We start from the raw sequence: 22874 nt of genomic DNA, 5'->3' as shown, positions 1-22874 counted from the left end.
TACTAATACCTATACAAAAAAAATCAATTTATATAACCAATCATCACATCAAATAAAGAAATTAATTAAAAAAAATAATAGCATGCAATATATGAAAATACCTTCATCTAACCAATTGCTACCACAAACCAAAGTTTCTACAGTTTCAGGATGTAATTGACCGTGACATAGAGTCAATAATTTTCCACTAGTGCTAAAAGTAGATTTAGAAGCCATGGAGTCAACAATTTCTCACTAGTGCTAAAAGTAGATTTAGAAGCCACGGTGGATATGGAGATGCTAAATAAGTCTTTAGCCATCTTTTGCAATGTTAGGTACTTAAATCCATTTATTTTCCATCAAAGCAAGACATCAAACTTAGGAGACTAAGGTATTTCATCCTCCTCCAAATAGTGATCCAATTTAGTTTTTGTTGAAGTGTTTTTGGTCTTCTTTTTCCTTCGCACAAACAAATCAAAATCAGTCAATTGATCATTCATAGGTCAATCACTCTATATCGAACTAAAGTTTTTCTCATATTGCCTTTTCATATTAGCCCTGAATTGATACTCATTAAGTAATTCATAACAAACTTCCCGTAACTTCTCAATCTTATCAGTAGCCATATCGCTATAAATTTTGCTAAAATAATACTTAATCAAGGATATTATAAACCTTGGATCTAAAATTATAGCAACCCCTATCAAAACATGGATCTCATCCCAATATTTGTTGAATTTAATCAACATTTGCTTGGCCATTTTCTCAATGACTTTGAAAGGAGACTCAAGCCACTTAAGCAACTCTAAACTCACATCATAAATTTTTGGAAAATACAAATGAACTATAGGGCATTTGGTACCAGAAAATACCTTAGTTACTATATAAAATAATTTCAATCTATAAAAAACTTTCTGACCAAGTTCCCAATTATTATCACAAGGATAACATTTAAATTATGTCTCACGTTGTTTCAGCTTAGCAAAAACATCTTTATACATCAAAGCAGTCTTCAATATTAAAAAAATTGAGTTCCACCTAGTTGAACAGTTAAGACCCATCTCTTTGGTACAATTAACTCATATTTAATGAGCTATTTTTTCAAACTTTTCACATCTCTTAGGTGATGCTGTCCAATACTCCACACTATCACGAATTTTTTCGATCTTTTTTCTTAATCATTTCTAAATCATCCTTCATAATTAAATTTAATATGTCAACATAACAACACATATGTAAGAATCTACCAGACAACAACAAAGTACTAAGTTGCAGCTTATCCTTTAAAATATTAACCGTTGCATCATTAATGCTACAATTATCTAAAATAATTATCGACAACTTAGTATCAACATTTCAATTTAATAAATATTCAATAAATACCTCAGCAAGGTTCATTGCAATATGTGGAGAAGGAACATAAGCAAACCTATTTAAAATCACAAATTATTAGCAACTATGTAAAATAAGTCATTTAAACCCATCAAATATAAAGTATATAACATAAGGATCACTTACCTAAGAATTCGACTTTATAATGCCCGATCTTGATCAACAAAGTGTGTGGTAACAGTTATATAACCTCACTTTTGATTGCTTGCTATCCACATATCATTAGTGATTGTTATCCTACTTTCATGCTTCTTAATCAAATTTGTTAGTTATCTCTTCTCCTCCTTATAAATAGTCTTGATCTCATCATTGACAGTGTTTCGAGTAAGAATCTTGAATAACGATTGCACTACGTACAAAAATTTTCTAAATCCAACATGGTCCACCATGCTCAAAGGATAATCATGGACAAAGATTATGTCAGCCAGCTTTCTCTTGCCGATTTCTTGATTAAATTAGTAAGCAGACATTGTTTGTGTTACATCCTTTTCAAGGTTATTCACCAAATTTTTTTGTTAAATATCTCCATATCTCCTTTTCGGACATACTTTGTAGTGACTATGCAAATATCTTATCCCATTTTTTTAGTCACTGCTAAGTAGCTTAGTATAATAGTTACATTTTGCCTTGGAAACTCCATGAACTTCAATCTTTGTAAAATGACTCCAAGCGCTACTTCTTAGTTTGCTTTTGTTTTTAGCTTCTCCTTAATCTTGGCTAGTTGCTTCATCCACATGTATAGGCTGGTCTAAATTTGCATCAGTAGTTGAAATACTAACCGGCATAGTAGGCAGAAATAGGTGTATAGGCTAGTTTGAATTTACTGTAGTGATAGAAATACTAACAAGCACAGATGGTTGCCCCATTTGAGTAGTACTTTCTCTTTCTATTGTCGTACGTAACTTTTACTTTTCTTCCTGCATAATATATTCATTTCATAAGCAATATCATATGTAATATGAATGAATATATGAACTCTTGCCAACGAGCAACTCTAGCAAGCAAATGCAATTACCAAGAAGAGCTGCCGCTTGCTAATCAATGCAAAAAGATAACAGGAATAACGGATGGAATGATGGACTGGTGGCTGGCTGATGGACCGATCGTAGTGTCAAAATGGACCACAGGAAGGAATGGTGGGAGGGTTGGTGGATGGTGGTGTGGATGTGGCTGATTGGCCATATAGTATTGTGAGTGAGGAGGGTTTGGTTTGCCATTTTATACTTTATTCTCATGGGACGACAGTTGAAGAGAAGAAGAAAATTAAAAGGGAGAAAAGGGAGAATTCAGATTACAAAATTTAAAATTTAAATTCAAATTTAAATTACAATAGATATGATAATCATATTGGTGTATCCAATGATTTATTGAATTAAGCCTCCTATCAATAATTGATGTTTAAAATTTAAGTTTAAATTTAAAATATATAAAAAATAGTAATTATATTAATATATCTTGTGATTGCATAAATATTTTTTAGTTTTTATTTGGTTAGAATATTTTTTATGAATAAATTAGGATTTAGTAACTAATAGATGATAATTAATCAAATATATTTAATAATATATATAATATAAATATAATTTTTGAAATATTAAAATAGTTAGGATCGAATTCGGATATCAGGTTGGATACATAATTATCGAGCCCTTTTCTAGAATAATACAAAAAAAAAACTTATTTACCAAAATATACCAAAACCAAACTTATTTACCAAACTAATGCAAAAGGGAAAAACGCCATTTTGAATGACGTTTTTTTCCCCTACCACGTCACCCCCCATTTCCACGGTGGCATCGTCCCAAAAAAAAAAAAAAAAAAAGAGAAGAAACGCCATTCCAAATGGCGTCTTTAAAAACGCCATTTTGAATGGCATTTTTAAAAATGCCATTCAAAATGGCGTTTTCATATTTTCCCAAAAAAAAAGGAAAAAAATCATGAAAAAAAAGGAAAATTGGTTTTTTAAAATTTAAAATTAATTAATAAATTAAAATTGTAATTTTGATTGAAATTTAAAATATAAAGATTTGAATTTGTAATTCATTAAAAAAATTAATTTAGATTTTTTATTTAAATTTTTTTTTAAAAGATGTCAAAAAAATCTTAAGAAATAAAAAAAAATATCATAGAAAATAAAAAAAAGAGAAAGAAATATGAAAGAAATAAAAATTTGAAATTTAATTGAAAAACATCATTCGAAATGCTTGTCCTAAATTTTTTTTTAAAAAAAATTAAATAATAAAAAAAATTAGAATTTAAAATTCAAAAGAAATAAAATTTTAGAGATTAATTGAAATAAAAATAAGCATTCAAATTACTTTGTCAAATTAAAATTAATTTATTTTAAAAATATTTTAAAAAAATTGAAAAATAGGCTAAAAAATTTTTATAAAGACATAAAGAATTGAAAAAAAATAGAAATTATAATTGTAATTGAAGAACAAAGTTTATAATTTTTAATTTTAAGAAATAAGAATTTTAATTTTAATTGAAATTAAAATTTACTTTTTAAATAACTAAATTAATTGAAATATAAATTTTTCAGAAATATTTTAAATAAAAGAAAAAAAATACGTAATAGAATATCAAAAAGATAAAAATGGAAGAAAACTAAAATTTAAATTTAAAATTATAAAAATTATAAATTAGATTAGAAAAAATATATCATAAAAGAATAAAATTAAATTAAATTAAATACAATTTCATTTTTAGGGTATTTTATAAATGTGACTTAAAAAAATTAAATTTGAATTAAATTTTGATAAAAAAAGAAATACATTAATAAGTTAAAAATGATGAAAAGTTAAAAAGTTAAAAAGTTAAAATTTTTAAAAAGTCAGAAAAAATAAGAATTATAAATTTAAATTTTAAAAAAAATAAAATTTTAAAGATTAAGTGAAATAGAAATATTTTTTAAAATTAATTTCTCAAATTAAAATTAATTTAATTAAAAAATGTTCTAAATAAAATATAAAAATCGCCTAAAAAAATTTCATAAAAAGATAAAGAATTAAAAAAAAATAGAAATTCTAATTGTAATTGAAAAACAAAGTTTATAATTTTTAATTTTAAGAAATAATAATTAAAATTATAATTGAAATTAAAAATAATATTTTAAATAACTAAATTAATTTAAACATTAATATTTAAAAAATATTTTAAATAAAGAAAAAAATACGTAATGGAATGTCAAAAAGATAAAAATGGAAGAAAATTAAAATTAAAAATTAAAATTATAAAAATTATAAAAAAATATTTCATAAAAGAATAAAATGTAATTAAATTAATTACAATTTGTTTTTTCAGGTATTTTATAAATGTGACTTAAAAAAATTTAATTTGAATTAAATTTTGATAAAAAAAAATACATTAAAAAATTAAAAAATGAAAAAAAATGTGAAAAAAATTTGTAAATTTAATTTTAGAAAAAATATTATTTTTTTAACTAAAAGAAAAGAATACGTAATAGAATGTTAAAAAGATAAAAATGGAAGAAAACTGAAATTATAATTTCAAATGATAAATATTATAGAATAAATTTAAAAAAATATCATAAAAAAATAAAAAAATAATAATAAAATAGAAATTATAATTATAAATTTTAAAAAAATATAATTTTAATTTAAATTAAAAATTATCATTTAAATTATTATTTTTATTATTTAATTAAATTTATTAATTAAAAGATTAGAAATAAATAAATTAAAAAAAAAGGAGAAAACGCCATAGACAATGGTGTTTTCCCCTCCCCAAACCCATTTTTCCCCTCTTCCTCCTTTTCCCTCTTCTCCTTCTTCCTTCTCCCTTCTCCCTTCTCCCATCTCGATCTTCTCCGGCGGCACGGCGGCACGGCGGCACGGCGGTGAGGTCTCGGCGGCGGTGAGCTCTTCCCGCTTCTCTCTCCCTCTTCCTCTTTCTCTCTCCCTCTTCCCCTCTCTCTGTTTTTCTTTTAGTCATGCCGGCGGCGGGCCGCGCGTCCCGGCGGCGGGCCGTGCGTCCCGACGGTGGCCCCCGGCCCCCTCCTCTCTCTTCCTCTCTCTCTCTCTCTTCCTCTCTCTCTCCCTTCTCCTTGGCCGCCGGCCACAGACGGCCGGCGGCGGGCCGCGCGTCCCGGCTGTGGGTCCCGCGTCCCGGCGGTGGCCCCCGGACCCTCCTCTCTCTCTTCGTCTCTCTCTCTCTTCCTCTCTCTCTCCCTTCTCGTTGGCCGTCGGCCACAGACGGCCGGCGGCGGGCCGCGCGTCCCGACGGCGGGTCCCGCATCCCGGCGGTGGCCCCCGGCCCCCTCCTCTCTCTCTTCCTCTCTCTCTCTCTCTTCCTCTCTCTCTCCCTTCTCCTTGGCCGCCGGCCACAGACGGCCGGCGGCGGGCCGCGCGCCCCGGCGGCGGGTCCGGCGTCCCGACGGTGGCCCCCGGCCCCCTCCTCTCTCTCTTCCTCTCTCTCCCTTCTCCTTGGCCGCCGGCCACAGACGGCCGGCGGCGGTCGCGCGTCCCGGCGGCGGGTCCCGCGTCCCGGCGGTGGCCCCCGACCCCCTCCTCTCTCTCTTCCTCTCTCTCTCTCTCTCTTCCTCTCTCTCTCCCTTCTCCTTGGCCGCCGGCCACAGACGGCCGGCGGCGGGCCGCGCGTCCCGGCGGCGGGGCACGCGTCCCGGCGGCGGGTCCCGCGTCCCGGCGGCGGGTCCTGCGTCCCGACGGTGGCCCCCGGCCCCCTCCTCTCTCTCTCTTCCTCTCTCTCTCCCTTCTCCTTGGCCGCCGGCCACAGACGGCCGGCGGTGGGCCGCGCGTCCCGGCGGCGGGCCGCGCATCCCGGCGGCGGGTCCCGCGTCCGGGCGGCGGGTCCCGATCCCGACGGTGGCCCCCGACCCCCTCCTCTCTCTCTTCCTCTCTCTCTCTCTCTCTTCCTCTCTCTCTCCCTTCTCCTTGGCCGCCGGCCACAGACGGCCGGCGGCGGGCCGCGCGTCCTGGTGGTGGCCCCCGGCCCCCTCCTCTCTCTCTTCCTCTCTCTCTCTCTTCACCTTGGCAGCCGGCCACAGACGGCCGGCGACGGGTCGCGCGTCCCAGCTTGGCCCCGACCCCCTCCTCTCTCTCTTCCTCTCTTCCTTTCTCTCTCCCTTCTCCTTGGCCGCCGGCCACAGATGGCCGGCGGTGGGCCGAGCGTCCCGACGGCGGCCCCCGGCCCCCTCCTCTCTCTCTTCTTCTCTCTCTCTTCCTCTCTCTCCCTTCTCCTTGGTCGGCGGCCACAGACGGCCGGTGGCGGGCCGCGCGTCCCGACGGCGGGTCCCGCATCTCGTCCTTGGCCCCGGCCCCCTCCTCTCTCTCCCTTCTCCTTGGCCGGCGGCCACAGACGGCCAGCGGCGGGCCGCGCTTCCCGACGACGAGCCCCGCATCTCGATGGTGGGCCCGACCCCGGCTGGCGACGGGCCCCGCACCCGACTGGTGGCGGGCCCCGATGGCCAGGGCGGGCCCCGCGCCCCGACGGCCGTCCTCAGCCCCCGCCTCTCCCGGCGGTGGGCCCCGCGTCTCGATTGTGGGCCCAGACGGTTGGTGGGGCTGCGTGCCCTGACGGCGGGCCCCGTGTGGTGATGGCTTTGATGCGATGGGCTGCGATGACGGTGGGGTCCACGGGTTCCGGTGTTCATTTTTTTTATCTCATTAATTTATTTTTATTTTTATCTAATTAGATCCAGTTGTATGTTAAATTTTTAAATATATTGCATTTCATGAAAACGCAGACCCGTCAATTGATCAATGTATAATATTCTACGTTATCCATATAAAATATATATATAATATATATTTTTATATGGATATCGTAAAATACATACATTGGTCAATTGATTGTCCAGTTTGGATAGTTTGGAAATTGCATTTAATTTTATAAAGTACTGTGGGATTGTATTTGAATTTTCGTGTTTAATATGTTGGGATGAACTGAATTTTGTGTTTAAGTTGTATGGTGTGATAATATTGTATTTAAAAAAAAATTTAAAATATATTGTCTTATTTTTTTAATACATCTGTGATAATATTGCTTGAGACAGTGTATTATGGCTTACGATCCACGATATCCCGGTCCCCGAGATAGCAGCATTCTTACATTGCAGGAGCACCATCGATCACAGACTATTTTAGATGGCGGCGTAAGCATTACAATCTTATTTACTCTTTAAATTTTTATTTTAAAAATAATGTACGTTATCTAATTATTATATTTTATTGCAGGAGTCCAGACATCTTCGTCTACGACGATCCGATGCAGATTTCTGGAGGACAGAAGACATCCCAGATAGAGTGTTAGATTATTTACGATATCTGGGATTTTATGGAGTATATCGGATCGGTCGTATACAGATGGACGTTGGTCTTATTACTGCTTTGCTTGAGAGATGGCGTCCAGAGACACACACATTTCATCTTCCATTTGGTGAGGCGACCATCAGTTTACAGGATGTCAGCATCCTTACTGGACTACCAGTTGATGGAGATCCAGTTACCAGAGTTGATCCCACACTTACCATTCCGGAGTGGCAGGCTTTGTGCTTGCGATTGTTAGGGTTTGAGCCCGACGCATATTTTTTCGATCATTCACGACTCAGGATTGAGTGTTTGGATGATCATTATCGTCATTTTCATATTGCGGATGATGCACCAGAGGAGATGGTACAGCAGTATGTTAGAGGTCAGATGCTGCGATAGTTAGGTGGTGTCCTGTTACCTGATACTTCATCGAATAAGATGAAGTTGATGTTTTTGCCATTATTAGAGGATTTAGACTTCGCTCGTCGACTCAGTTGGGGCAGTGCAGTACTAGCTTGTCTATACCGAGCTATGTGTCGGGGTTCCTATGCTGATCAGAGCGAGATTGGCGGTTATCTTGTATTATTACAGGTACGTGAATTAAAATTTTTAATTTGTAATATTAATTATATTTTACATTCGATATATCATTTATTTAATTTTTAAATTTTGCAGATTTGGGTATGGGAGCGTATGCCGACTATCAGTCCATTACGACGACAGTTGCTCGAGATGCCATCAGAGCAGCAGGATCCTGATGTTCCATTCAGACTAGACGGACCATTAGGATACAGGTATCGAAATATTATTTTTTTTATTTAAATTTTATTATTTTAAATTTATTTAATATTAGTACATTGTGAAACAGATAGAATGTTGCATTCAACGTTCATCACGTATCGACAAGAGTGGCACGGGTTTATAGGTGCCAGTTGGATACATTAGTTGATACATCTAGACGGATAAATTTTGAATTTTTTACAAATATCAATTTACAGTGTTCATAATCTATTATAATTTTTTATTAATTTTTTTTATTTTAACTATATTATATCAGTTTTTATGAGAGCCATATACAGATGGGATATTGGCTATACTGCCGCAGATGTGTACAGTTGGACACGACATATGGACTGCTAGGGTGCCACTTATTTGTTTTGATGTGGTAGAGTGGCATCTTCCCGATCGTGTCCTGCGGCAGTTTGGTCAGACTCAGGGCATCCCAGAGCAGTTTGATACCAGTCAGGGACTTCATCGTATTGATCGACGAGGGAGAGCTCGTATCGACTGGCGTATCAGACATGCACAGTACATCGATATCTGGGATGCACGTCGAGATCACATTGTTCATGGTGATCCTATTTTGAGAGGCCGTTCATATACTGATGACTACATGGCTTGGTTTTTTAGCATTACGGTGCGAGTCATTGGACAGTCTCAGTATGCAGTTTCTGGATACGAGGGCGAGAGTTCTATTGTACGTCTTTTGGTAAGATTACGAAAATTACTTCATGTTATTTGTGTTATATTTTTGTTTTATATTGTACACTATACTGATTGTTTTATACTAACTGTTCTATTTTTATTTTATAGACTGATTCTATGTCGGATCTCGTGTTGGACACTCGTCGTGCTTTATCTACGACTGATGAGGACGAGCGGATTCAGATACTGCGGGAGATGGAGAGAACAGGTTCCAGAACATTGATGGCGATTGGTGTTGATCCACATACCTGTGCCCCTTGGTATGGAGCAGTTCGGGCGCCAGATATGAGTTATACGCCGTCACCATATGCTTCACATATGCCATCACCGCATATGTCATCATTTGATGCTGCACAGATGCCACCGCCTTTTCATCCACAGATGGCAGCGTCTTCTTCTTCCTACATCCCCCAGATGCCATCACCGGGTACCAGTTGGCCACATGAGTATGATACTTTTTTTCAGGTCCATCCGTGTATCCAGATGAGAGAGTTGAACGGGTCTCTCAGTCCGTAGATGATCCGACAGCATCAGTTATTCCTGAGCAGCATGATCAGCAGATCTCCTCCACTGATATAGGAGAGGAGCCATCACAGCAGGAGCAGCCGGCGAGGACCTTCCTGAGAAGGTCCAAGCGACCACGGGCGCCGCGACGTCCTTGTGGGACTTAGTCTTTGTTGTATTTGTATTTAGTATTTTTACATTTTTGTTGTATTATTTTTTTTTGTACGTTTGACATTTTTATTCTATTGAATAATATTAAATATTGATTTTATTTTATATTATTTAATTTTAAATGATTGGATATTATGATTGGTGCATATGGATACACATACTCGAATGTGTCTCAGAATATTAGGAGAGAAAATGTTATGCTGAAAGGACTATAAAAATTATAACGTAAATAATAATATATCAAATGTTGCTCTTTGAATTGAACTTTAGGAAAAATAAATATTTTTTTAAGTAAAGGAAAGGAATACGTAATAGAATGCTAAAAAGATAAAAATGAAAGAATAGAATGCTAAAAAGATAAAAATGAAAGAAAACTAAAATTATAATTTCAAATGATCAATTTTTTTAAAAATTTTTTTTAAAAAAATATGATAAAAAAATAGAAATTATAATTATAAATTTTAAAAAAATTTAATTTTAATTTAAATTAAAAATTATCATTTAAATTATTATTTTTATTATTTAATTAAATTTATTTATTAAAAGATTACAACTAGATAAATAAAGAAATTAAAAAATAAAAAATAAAAAAAAAGAGAAAACGCCATTCTCTCCCCTCCCCAAACTCCTTTTTTCCCTCCTTCTCCCTTCTCCCTTCTCGATCTTCTCCTTCTTCCTTTACAAATTTAAGTAAAGGAAAAGAATACGTAATATATCATAAAAATGAAAGAAAACTAAAATTATATTTTTAAATTATAAAAATTATAAATTAAATTAAAAAAATATATCATAAAAAAAGTAAATAAAAGAGAAAAAATGGTCATAAAAAAAGTAAATAAAAGAGGAAAAATGGTAATAAAATAGAAATTATAAATTAAAACAAAAAATTTAATTTAATTTAAATTAAAAATTATCATTCAAATTACTATCTTCATTAAAAAATTTAATAAATTAAAAAAAATTAATTAAATAAATTATGAAAAAAAAATTAAAAAATTAAAAAAAAAAGAAAAATAATAAAAAAATGCCGAAGGGAACGACGTTTTCTCCTTTCTCCCTTCTTCTCTCTTTCTCCCTCTTCTCCTTTCTCCCTCTTCTCCCTTCTCCGGCGTCTCTCCGACAGCACGGCGGTGAGCTGCCTCCTCTCTCTCCCTCTTCCTCTCTCTCTCTCTTTTTAAAAAATTTTAAAAATAAAAATTACCAGAAATAAATTTTTTTTTCCACATTTTTTCTCATTTTTTAACTTTACACTGTATTTATTTTTTGATCAATATTTAATTCAAATTAAATTTTAAATTTTCCTAATATTTTAAATAAAGGAAAAAAATGGGAGGAAAATTTAATTTGAATTAAATTTTGATCAAAAAATAAATACAGTGTAAAGTTAAAAAATGAGGAAAAATGTAGAAAAAAAATTTTGTAAATTGAACTTTAGAAAAAATAATATTTTTTTAATTAAAGGAAAAGAATACGTAATAGAATGCTAAAAAGAAAAAAATAGAAGAAAAATGGAATTATAATTTCAAATGATAACTATTTTAAAATAAATAAAAAAAGTATCATAAAAAAATAAAAAAGTAATAATAAAATAGAAATTATAATTATAAATTTTAAAATAATATAATTTTAATTTAAATTAAAAATTATCATTTAAATTATTATTTTTATTATTTAATTAAATTTATTTATTAAAATATTAGAAATAGATAAATAAAAAAAAAAGGAGAAAACGCCATAGAGAATGGCGTTTTCCCCTCCCCAAACCCATTTTCCCCTCTTCTTCCTTTTCCCTCTTCTCCTTCTTCCTTCTCCCTTCTCCCTTCTCCTTTCTCCCATCTCGATCTTCTCCGGCGGCACGGCGGTGAGGTCTCGACGGCGGTGAGCTCTTCCCGTTGCTCTCTCCCTCTTCCTCTTTCTCTCTCCCTCTTCCCCTCTCTCTCTTTTTCTTTTAGTCATGCCGGTGGCGGGCCGCGCGTCCCGGCGGCGGGCCGCGCGTCCCGGCGGTGGCCCCCAGCCCCCTCCTCTCTCTTCCTCTCTCTCTCTCTTCCTCTCTCTCTCCTTTCTCCTTGGCCGCCGGCCACAGACGGCCGGCGGCGGGCCGCGCGTCCCGACGGCGGGTCCCGCATCCCGGCGGTGGCCCCCTCCTCTCTCTCTTCGTCTCTCTCTCTCTTCCTCTCTCTCTCCCTATTCATTTTTTAATTTTTTAATGTATTTATTTTTTGATCAAAATTTAATTCAAATTAAAAATTTTTAAGTCACATTTATAAAATACCCGAAAAAATAAATTGTAATTAATTTAATTACATTTTATTCTTTTATGAATTTTTTTTTATAATTTTTATAATTATAATTTTTAATTTTAATTTTCTTCCACTTTTATCTTTTTGACATTCTATTACGTATTTTTTTTCTTTATTTAAAATATTTTTTAAATATTAATGTTTAAATTAATTTAGTTATTTAAAATATTATTTTTAATTTCAATTATAATTATAATTCTTATTTCTTAAAATTAAAAATTATAAACTTTGTTCTTCAATTACAATTAGAATTTCTATTTTTTTTCATTTCTTTATCTTTTTATGAAATTTTTTTAGGCGATTTTTATATTTTATTTAGAAAATTTTTTAATTAAATTAATTTTAATTTGAGAAATTAATTTTAAAAAATATTTCTATTTCACTTAATCTTTAAAATTTTATTTTTTTAAAATTTTAAATTTATAATTCTTATTTTTTCTGACTTTTTAAAAATTTTAACTTTTTAACTTTTTAACTTTTCATCATTTTTTAACTTATTAATGTATTTCTTTTTTTATCAAAATTTAATTCAAATTTAATTTTTTTAAGTCACATTTATAAAATATCCTAAAAATGAAATTATATTTAATTTAATTTAATTTTATTCTTTTATGATATATTTTTTCTAATCTAATTTATAATTTTTATAATTTTAAATTTTAATTTTAGTTTTCTTCCATTTTTATCTTTTTGATATTCTATTACGTATTTTTTTTCTTTTATTTAAAATATTTTTGAAAAATTTATATTTCAATTAATTTAGTTATTTAAAAAGTAAATTTTAATTTCAATTAAAATTATAATTCTTATTTCTTAAAATTAAAAATTATAAACTTTGTTCTTCAATTACAATTATAATTTCTATTTTTTTTCAATTCTTTATGTCTTTATAAAAATTTTTTAGCCTATTTTTTAATTTTTTTTGAATATTTTTAAAATAAATTAATTTTAATTTGACAAAGTAATTTGAATGCTTATTTTTATTTCAATTAATCTCTAAAATTTTATTTCTTTTAAATTTTAAATTATAATTTTTTTATTATTTAAATTTTTTTAAAAAAAATTTTTAGGACAAGCATTTCGAACGATATTTTTCAATTAAATTTCAAATTTTTATTTCTTTCATATTTCTTTCTCTTTTTTTTATTTTCTATGATATTTTTTTTTATTTCTTAAGATTTTTTTTGACATCTTTTAAAAAAAAATTTAAATAAAAAATCTAAATTAATTTTTTTAATGAATTACAAATTCAAATCTTTATATTTTAAATTTCAATCAAAATTATAATTATAATTTATTAATTAATTTTAAATTTTAAAAAACTAATTTTCTCATTTTTTCACAATTTTTTTTTTTTTTTGGAAAAATATGAAAACGCCATTTTGAATGGCGTTTTTAAAAACGCCATTTTTTAAAGACGCCATTTGGAACGGCGTTTCTTCTTTTTTTCTTTTTTTTTTTTTGGGACGATGCCACCGTGGAAATGGGGGGTGACGTGGTAGGGGGAAAAAACGCCATTCAAAATGACGTTTTTCTTTTTTACATTAATTTGGTAAATAAGTTTGATTTTGATATATTTTGATAAATAAATTTTTTTTTTGCATTATTCTAGAAAAGGGCTCCATAATTATCCGGTTTTGGTTTGAATCCAAAATTAAGCATTAAAATTTTACCCAAATCGGCCCAAATACAATTAATGCGTTGACTATTTGACCTAATCGGGTACCCGCGGGTTTAGATTTCGCTGCCATCCCTACTCCCCTCTGTAGCCGCGGCCTTGTATATGGTAATGCGCTGGTTGCTGCTGATCGCCGGCAAGCAAAGGAGGCGGATGGCGATGGACATTCCGGGCTTGTCACCACCGCCGGAATGCCGTGCAGGTGAGGGAAGACAAAAGAGAAATGGAGTAAGAAGGGAGTAGAACACACCCCGTCAGTCGTTGGACAGCTGACCAACCTCACGTCCGCGGCGATGCATCAACAGGCGTCGTCGTTTGCGGCGGAGACGTCAGACTGTCGGAGAGAGGATAATTCAGAAGAAGAAGAAAAGGGATGTGGGGACGCTCAGGGAATTTAGGGATTTTTTTTTTCGTTCTTTTAACAATAGAAAGATTAAAATATTTTTTATTTAAAACTCACCTGATTATTACTTGGTGGTTTGGCCACAAAAAAATCCAGCCGCTGCCGTGGGTTTCTTCCATATCTTATTCTTATTTCACGGACCAGAAGATTTTATAGCCATCACCATTATTCTAATTTTATTTTATGACAATCATCTGTTATGAATCAAGAAACAATTATAAAGTAGCATTTAAAAAAAAAAAAAATAGAAATCCACCTTAAAAGCTACCTTGTGCAATTTGCGTCACAAGGACTTCCACTACTATTCTCATTAATCTCGTGGAGCGTCACTAAATTTCATCCATATCTTTCGATGTTTATGGGGCCAATATGAATATTTTGACTGTCATGTTAATTATTGAGTTTAAATAAACGTCACCGTCCACGGGAAGGGAGAAGAAAATGAGGGGCACACATTTTTTTGGTTGGTTTGGGTTTTAATGAAGTTCATTTTATTCTACTACTCCCGCTGTCGCCTCCATCACCAAAACTAATATCACCGCTGTCATCACTTATGAAATTTATATTTATATTTTTAAATATTTGACCAAGCAAAACATGTTTAAAGATTTCTAAAAAGGATAAAAGATTGTGTGAATGCAACATATATAATAATAAAATGGTCAGGATGATGACGATGATAGATTGCATTTGAGAGATAGCTCAAAAACATAAAAATAAAAAAAAAAAAAAGCAGAAAATGAGTTGCTATGCTGAATTAAATGAAAGGCATTGCTAAAGAAGATGGCAAAGAGAAGTTGATATAGTGCTGAAAAAGTGGAGTAAAACATGGGATTCATGTTGTATCTTTTGCACGAACGAATGATTCATTTTCTTTCACAATGTCCACAAGCTAATGAAAGAGGGAGGTCAAAATACTCTACGAGTGGGGCAATGGGCAATCCAATGCTTGGGGTCGTAAAAGAAGATGAATCATTCCTTTTTGTTTGAATATACAAGCTAAATTTACAAAAAAAAAAAAAAAAAGGATGGGGATGAAACATATACAATATACATATATATATATATATTCAATAGTTTGTGATAAACAAATGATTGTCAAACCAACTATAAAAGGAATCTTGGGGTCCCATATATTCAAAAATCATATTAAAGAGATCTTCCATATATTGGAGATGACATTCAAGTGGATGTATCTTGAGGTCCCACTCTCTGGTCAGCATTTGAAAATTGCTAATTTAATTTCTCGATTGACAAAGTGACATCCCATATTGGGAATTGAAAGTAGAAGGTTCTATCTTTTACGGGAAGAGTAACCCTTTGTCCAATCTCTGTTGTCTTCCATTCCTATATATTGCTTATCATCGACAACAGTGCCTATATTCATTATCCTAAAATTGGAGGACTTCTGAGCATTCTTATAGGGATATGATACCATTTAGAGAAGCTTTTATCTTATTTATTGGGATCGGATAATTGCCAAAATAAAAGTGAAGGGGGTCTTAGGTTTATGGACCTCTACACCCAGCACAAAGCATAAATTTGCAAGCTAGCTGCTCGAATTATTTTTAATCCTCAATTTTCATGGGTCAAACTTATGCATGCTAAATACCATTTCTCAGGCAACTAGTATGACCACCAAAGGCTTAGGAGGTGCTTATCAATCTGGACGGAGATCTATAAATATGGGTTGCTGGTACAGCCACATTTCATATGGACCGTGGGCAATGGTACTTATATTAAAATTCTTGAAGACCTTTGAACAGACACCATTCATTTATCAGAGTGCCCAACTCTGATGAATATTAATATGTCTAACCTGGATATCCAGGTTTGGGAGCTGATAAATGGGATCACTCTTGGAACTTAATTAAGTTATCGTCCTTTCTCTCCATTGATGTGATGAACCAGGTTCGCAAAATTTCCTTAGCATATGGGGACTTGTCTAATCAAGTCCAGCTTATCTTTTGACAGCCTTTTTAATTTTTCATACATCTAGAAGTTAAAGGTACCCACGAGGGTCAAAATTTTCTTATGGAGGCTATTTTGGTGCCATCTGCCAACTAAAAAAAATGTTGCATGCTAGGTTATCACAGCCACAACAAGTACTTATTGTGATATTTGTTAACTTACGTTAGAGGACACCAAGCATGCTATCATTCTTTGCCTCTTTACCATAGTCTGTTGGAAATAACTTGCAACATATTGGTGAATTTAGCTTTATCCCTAGATCCTTGATTGCCTTTATTGAACATTTATCTAATAGCCAGGTCGACATGATGGAGATAGCTATGTTTGCCTATACTGCATGGTTAATCTGGGGGCTCCAAAGATCTTCCAGAATGTCCATATGATACAAGCACAATTAATTGGAAAGGTATCTTACTTATTGACTTCCGCATAGCCTATTTTGATGACCCCATCCAAGCACTGGGCCAACTTTCGTACTTATGATAGTGATCAACACAATGTGTTTGTCCTCTCTCTCTCTCATGAGGTTTTTAAATAAACTTCGATTCGGCTGTGACGGATACAGTTTCAGGCGCTGCTAATGTTATTCGAGGTCATACTGGTTGTTTTCTTAGAGCTGGAGGTAAACAACTGGCTCTTACTTTGGTTCCCCAGTTGAGTTAACTGGTTGTTTGGCTTGGTACTTTAATGGTAATCAATGAATTGCAGGGCCACCACATAGGGTTGATGGGAGATTCGCTCACTATCATTAAGGGGGTATTTGATTCGCGATCGAAATTGAAATAGATTGAAATAAGAATCGGAATGACTAAGTCATCCGAACCGTTTGGTTCATGATTAGAATCGAAATTAAAATAAAAATTTTTAATCCATAAGAGAGAATAGGGATTGAGTTTTAGGTAAATTGGACCACTCCCATTCTATCTCGAAATCAGAATCGAACTCTCTCCAACCAAGCGGTTGTTGGAATGGGAGTCATCCATTCTAGTTCCTATTCCAGAGCTCAATTCCCTTCAACCAAGCACCCAACCATGGAAAAAAGCAAAAATATTTCAATTTTAAATGATATAAAGGGCTGGTCAGCCAAGAAGTTAATATTCTTTGTGAAGTTAATAAGCCAGCTGATTATATATCTAAAATAGCATTGAATGGTGATGTTAACTATCATAATGGAGATATTTTACCTGGGGAGTTATGTGACGTTCTTGTGGCTGATTGTAGAGTTTCTTTTCCCCGCGGGCAAAGGCGATCACTCATCAATATCTTACTCAGGGCAAATTCCCTACTCATCCTCCTTTGCCGCAAGTAATGTGAGACGAAAACAAGGAAGGCTTATGATGCGGCTGGCATGGTGGGTTAGGTTTCAATGGCACAGTATACATCATGTACCAAAAAGCAACTCCAGGGGTCTTCAAGTTATCTGCCATTTGTTGCTTCTAAGGGTCTGGTAATGTGTGGCTTTCAATACTCTATATCGCTAATTTTGATACCCTATCCCTCTACTCTCAACAACTTACTGCTGTTTATTGAATTGAGTTCCGAGTTGCCACTGTTCCCTTTATCAGTGGTGCTGTTACTTGAGCCCTCCAGGTGATGTTTCATATGAGAATGATTCTGATGGGTTATGTCTCGCAGCGCACAATGGCCTAACAGTTAGGGCTCTGATGGATGCATCGGTTGACATATTTTCTCTTGCAAGCCAGGTTTCCTTGAATCTGAGTTGGCCCATAGGTATGCAGAGTACGAGATGGTTCCTTGCTACGTGCCAGCGTTCCTTGCTACTGCTAGTAATCAGAGAGAATTTTGGCTTGGGCGTTGGTCTGCTTTATTACCCCAAGCCGATCTCACAGGAAGGATTATTGTCTCACCGTCCCCCTTGGGATTCTCCTCGATATCAAAGTCGTGGGAGTTGCTCTGTTTTGTATCCCTTTTAGTACTTCATTTTCCTTAGTTTCCCCAAAGCTTGCCAGTTGCCACTTCTGTTTAATTACTTTTTTTATTTTGGCTGTTTCTTCTTTGTGCAAACAGTGACTTATTGTATCATAATATAGCTGCTAGCTCCTCAGATTATCCCAAAAAACGAAATCAAAAAAATTATTAAATTTTAAAAAAACCTAATAATCATAGTTCAATTACGTGACGCAATGAATGACTTGGCAGAGGATCATTTATTGGACACTCTTTGCCACCCACCACACTTCCACCTGCATCTTAACTTGCAGACGTGTCGGTGTGCCGTCCCTGTTAGACACGGCGATGCTGCAGGAGTCCACAGGGCCGGGGAAAAAGCTAACGAGGGCAAAAAGGTGACACTTGTATCCTTATGAGCCTGGAAACATTAGGACAACGCGGCCGCGCTTCAGGCGCACCGGTGACCCACTCCTTCGTCGCGGCCCAGCGCGGAGCGCTGCTGGTGCGGTAAGATGCCCGTCATGTCCAACGAAACAAATCCACACACAACGTAACATACTACCTTCGTTCGCTTCCGGTGTACCTCCGCACTCTCGCACGTTCTCTCCGGATTCTCCGCTCAATCCAACGGTGAGCGGCCACGGAATCCAAAACACCCACCCACACTCACAGAGGGGCGAAGCTTCCGGTCAAACACGGCGGAAGGGAGAGATTCGCACGGGAATCACATCCAACGACAGCAATGTCGCGGGCCCCACAGCTCCAAAAGTAATCTCTACACTTCCCCATAACAAGTCCCCTGACGTTTGCGTAGCCGATCTTTGTGGAGCTTTCGAGTACAAAGACAAGCATGTCCGGGGACAACCTAGGTGATGCATAGCAGCAACTCGAATATAAAGGGCAACGGAGCAGAGGAAGAAGAGACGAAAGTTTTGTTCGCTCGCATACCTCCTCTGTTACGCACGCTTATTCCATCCCTCCCCTTCTTTCCTCCGCCTTGAGACCCTCGGCTTCTTTCCCTTTTTGTTCTCCCCTTCCTCTTGTCATCTCTTTCCTGTCGTCATGCGCTTTGAGATTTGCGATGGAGGCGGGCAAGGAGAAGGGACGAGGCCCGTGTTTTATTCTTCTTCTATTCTCGATGGAATAGCGAGTATAAATTATAGATGGAGGTGGGGGCGATGAAGGGGTTGGTGGAGGGAGACAAGAAGGACATGAAGCCCCTGATTTTTAAACTGGGCGTCGCTTTGGCCCTCTCCATCGCTGGCTACTTCGCCTCTCGATTCCATTCCCGCCCCCGCCTTCCCCCTCCTCCCGCCTCCTCTCCAGGTTCGTTATTACTTTCCTATCCTCGCTTCTTCTTTATCTGAATCATCTCGGTCGATACTTGTGGTGCTGATTTCAAAGTTTTCTCTTTCTAAAAGCAAGCGATGAGCCGGAAAACGCTGGCAGGTCCGCGACCGCTCGCGCTGCCACTGGCGGTACAAGAAGCCTCAAGGATGAACTGCCCATTATTCGAAGTGTAAGAGACAAATCCCTATACCCCTTAGTTTGGGTGATTTCTTTATTGGGTTTAGAGAGTTTTGAAGAATTTCTCAAAAAATTGAGTTTTTCTGCTGGAAACTGTAACTTTTATCAAGGATCGGATAGGAGACCTGGTTTTTGATTATCAAACGGAGGAAAGTTTGATGTTTCCGCTAGTTTCTTTTCCTCTTACTTTGAGTAATTTTCTACTGGGTCTCGAGATTTTTGTAAGATTTCTCTTCACAAAGAAACGTTATTTGATATTTTCATTGTTAAAAATGTTATTTTGAAGCATGGATGCTGAGAAATTTATGATATATTTTGTGAATTGGGTTTTGCTATGTCAAGGAGGAAGCTTTGGCCAAGATAATCCGTGGGACATCCGCCTCCACCATCAGCACCACCACCACCACCGTTTTGGGGTCGTCTCCGATCTGTAAGAGTTCAGAGGATGAAGAGGAGTTTCTTTTACCAGAGTTTAATCAGATAGTCGTGAGGGAGTTTGAGACAGCTCAGCAAGACTTGGAGGCTAGCACCAAAATCCCCATGAATAGCAAGTTGGATATCAAGGACGTGGAAATGGAGCTGGAGATTGCATACCTTCGCAACTTGGTGCACTCTCTCCAGGAGAGGGAAAAATGTCTTGAGTTACAGATGCTCGAGTATTATGGATTAAAGGAACAGGAGGCCACTGTGAGAGAGCTGGAGAACAGGTTGAAGATGAACACGATGGAGGTTAAACTGTTATCACTAAAGATTGAGTCCTTGCAAGATGAAAACCAGAAACTCAAAAATCAGGTGTTGGACTACTCAAGAGTAATGACCGAACTGGAGTCTGCAAGGTCGATGATTAAGCTTCTGAAGAAGAAACTAAAATCAGATGGAGAGCAGGCAAGGGATAAGCTAGCTTCCCTTCAGCAGAAAATTGCCGTGTTGCAAGAAAATGAGCACAAGGATGGCAAAAATGATGTAGAGGTCGAGAGCAATTTGAAGAGGCTGAAGGAGGTGGAAGATGAAGCTACTGAGCTTAGAAAGGAGAACTCAAGACTGGTACAGGAGAAATTGGACTTGATGCAGAAATTGGAGTCTACTACACAAATGATATCATCTGCCACTTTAAAGGCCCCTGGGGTAGTTTCCATACTTTTGATTAGATTCATGTAAATTATGATTACTTATTTGGCTTGCAGACAGAAAAGAATTGGCATCCCTATTTTCAATAGTTAACCCCAAATATTGATGATAATACTTATATGGTAGTTCCTTTCATTCTGGTCATAAGTCCCTCCATAATAGTCTCCATGTCTTTTTCCGCCATGAAAAGTTGTGAATTCATTTCTCGTTTGAAATATGTTTTGCATCCAGATAAATCATTATATACTCCAGCTGTTTAGATACTTTTTCTTACTCCATCTTTTCAACACAGCTCTTATATTTACTATTTTGTGCATTGCTGTGTTTGTTATTCTTTGCAAATTTTCCATACTTTGTTACAAGTATGACGTGTTGGTTATCCAACCAGAGTCTGCGAAAGTAGCATTAACTAGTTACACTCTCTTGCAGGCAGAAGTACTGGAAGAAGTTTGTTGCTTGAGGGAAGAAAATAAAAACTTGGCAAGGGAAATTGAGCAGCTTCAAACTGATCGTTGTGCAGATGTTGAAGAATTGGTATATCTTAGGTGGATCAATGCATGCTTACGATATGAGCTGAGGAATTATCAGGCCCCTCCAGGGAAGACAGCAGCTAGGGATCTAAGCAGGAGCTTGAGTCCAACTTCGGAAGACAAAGCCAAGCAGCTCATACTGGAATATGCAAATGCAAATTTGGGTATTGATGAGAAAAACATCAGCCTTGTGGATTTTGATTCGGAGTCTTGTTCTTCTTCACAAGCATCCACCGGAGAGTGTGATGATGCATCCTTTGATATCTCTTCATCAACGAAAAATAGCAGCTCGAGCAAATCTAAATTTATTAGAAAGCTTAAAAAGCTGGTATTGGGAAAAGGCAGGAACAGTAGCAAAAATTCCTCGGTAGATAAAACTCATACAAACTGGGGTGATTCAGAGATAAGGGGATCTGTTTCAACTTGTTCGTTGGATGATATGATTGGAAGAAACACGTGTGATAGTATTTCTTCACGCTTTTTGATGGAACATGCCCCAACCAATCATCTAATAGGAATGGAATCACATGCTAATGCAAAATTTCAAAATAAAGGTGGCTGGTCTAAGGGTTTCTATAGAACCTCTTTTGATGTTCCAAGACTAGGGAAGCTTAATCTAGAGGAAGTTAAAGAGGGTCAAGTAGAATGTGGTAGATGTGATACGGGAACATCAACTAGTTACAGAAAAATGGTATGCGGAGATGACAGTGTGATCAGTATGAGCCATGATAGTTTACTTGATCATGGAGACATTGTTGTTTCTGAGCAGAATGAGCTGAAAAAATATGCTGAAGTTTTGAAGAGTTCTCATGCATCAGCGAAAGTAAAGAAAAGATCAGCATCATTAAGTTAGATTTGATGTCACTGTTTTTATGTAGGATATCTTATCTGCACCTACACATGCCTTAGCATGCTGGCTGTAAATTATCTGCCACCAGGGAACAGGTGACTAGTTTAGGAAATACTTTTATTGTATTAGGAACATCTGTGATTCATCACTAAATCTGAGAGAAAATTATATACGAGGCAATATAAGTCAAATACATCGAGTTTCTTGTGATTCTGATTCTTAAAGATGCTCATACAACCTCCTATCATGGACTTTATTGTATCTGCTAGACTACTTTTTCCATTTAATGGGTGTACCTGAAATGCAATGATAAAAGTCCACCTCAGGCGTTGGTCGTCTCTTGAAAAAAGGAAATGGAGGTTGGATCCAATCCTTTACATGTATTTAGCACATAAAATTATTTGGGTGTTCAACATGCAATGACAACATATGTCACGTTTCTCCTTCAAAGCAAGGGTGTAAGATTGCATAAGGATGGTGAAAGACTTTGAACTTCTTTACAGTGCAGGGAAATATAAGTCTTGGTCTTCGTTCTTGGATTTGTCTGATTTACTGGATGGTGTGCTGCCCGCAAGACAAGTTGTTGCAGCATTGAATAGTTTATCAGAATGTCCATTCTTAAAATTAATGGGATCCCTGGGTCCTTAATTTGACTTATGATGCTTAGGATATGTGGTGACATCGTAAGGAGATGTGTTCTGATTGTAGTCCACTAATTTAGAAGAATGGAACATATGTCACATTTTCTGTTT

The 22874-nt window shown here is 36.1% G+C and overlaps 1 protein-coding gene across 1 annotated transcript; it reads left to right on the top strand.

Annotated features, from left to right (window-relative positions):
* Window positions 1–18925: 18925 nt before the first annotated feature.
* On the top strand, window positions 18926–22332 carry LOC105057952 (protein CHUP1, chloroplastic). Its single transcript, XM_010940728.4, has 4 exons — window positions 18926–19413; window positions 19509–19606; window positions 19957–20739; window positions 21172–22332. The coding sequence occupies exons 1-4, from the start codon at window positions 19251–19253 to the stop codon at window positions 22123–22125; spliced, it is 1998 nt and encodes a 665-aa protein (XP_010939030.1). The 5' UTR covers window positions 18926–19250; the 3' UTR covers window positions 22126–22332.
* Window positions 22333–22874: the final 542 nt, after the last annotated feature.

The sequence above is a fragment of the Elaeis guineensis genome, chromosome 2, assembly GCF_000442705.2.
Source record: "Elaeis guineensis isolate ETL-2024a chromosome 2, EG11, whole genome shotgun sequence".
Classification (NCBI taxonomy): domain Eukaryota; kingdom Viridiplantae; phylum Streptophyta; class Magnoliopsida; order Arecales; family Arecaceae; genus Elaeis; species Elaeis guineensis.
This window is presented reverse-complemented; position numbering and strand designations above follow the sequence as displayed.

Excerpts from the sequence above, each read along its gene's own strand:
- LOC105057952 (XM_010940728.4), top strand. The coding sequence starts at position 19,251 with ATGGAGGTGGGGGCGATGAAGGGGTTGGTGGAGGGAGACAAGAAGGAC. Across the intron at positions 19,607-19,956 it reads AACTGCCCATTATTCGAAGT|GAGGAAGCTTTGGCCAAGAT; the intron begins GTAAGAGACAAA and ends TGCTATGTCAAG. Across the intron at positions 20,740-21,171 it reads CCACTTTAAAGGCCCCTGGG|GCAGAAGTACTGGAAGAAGT; the intron begins GTAGTTTCCATA and ends ACTCTCTTGCAG.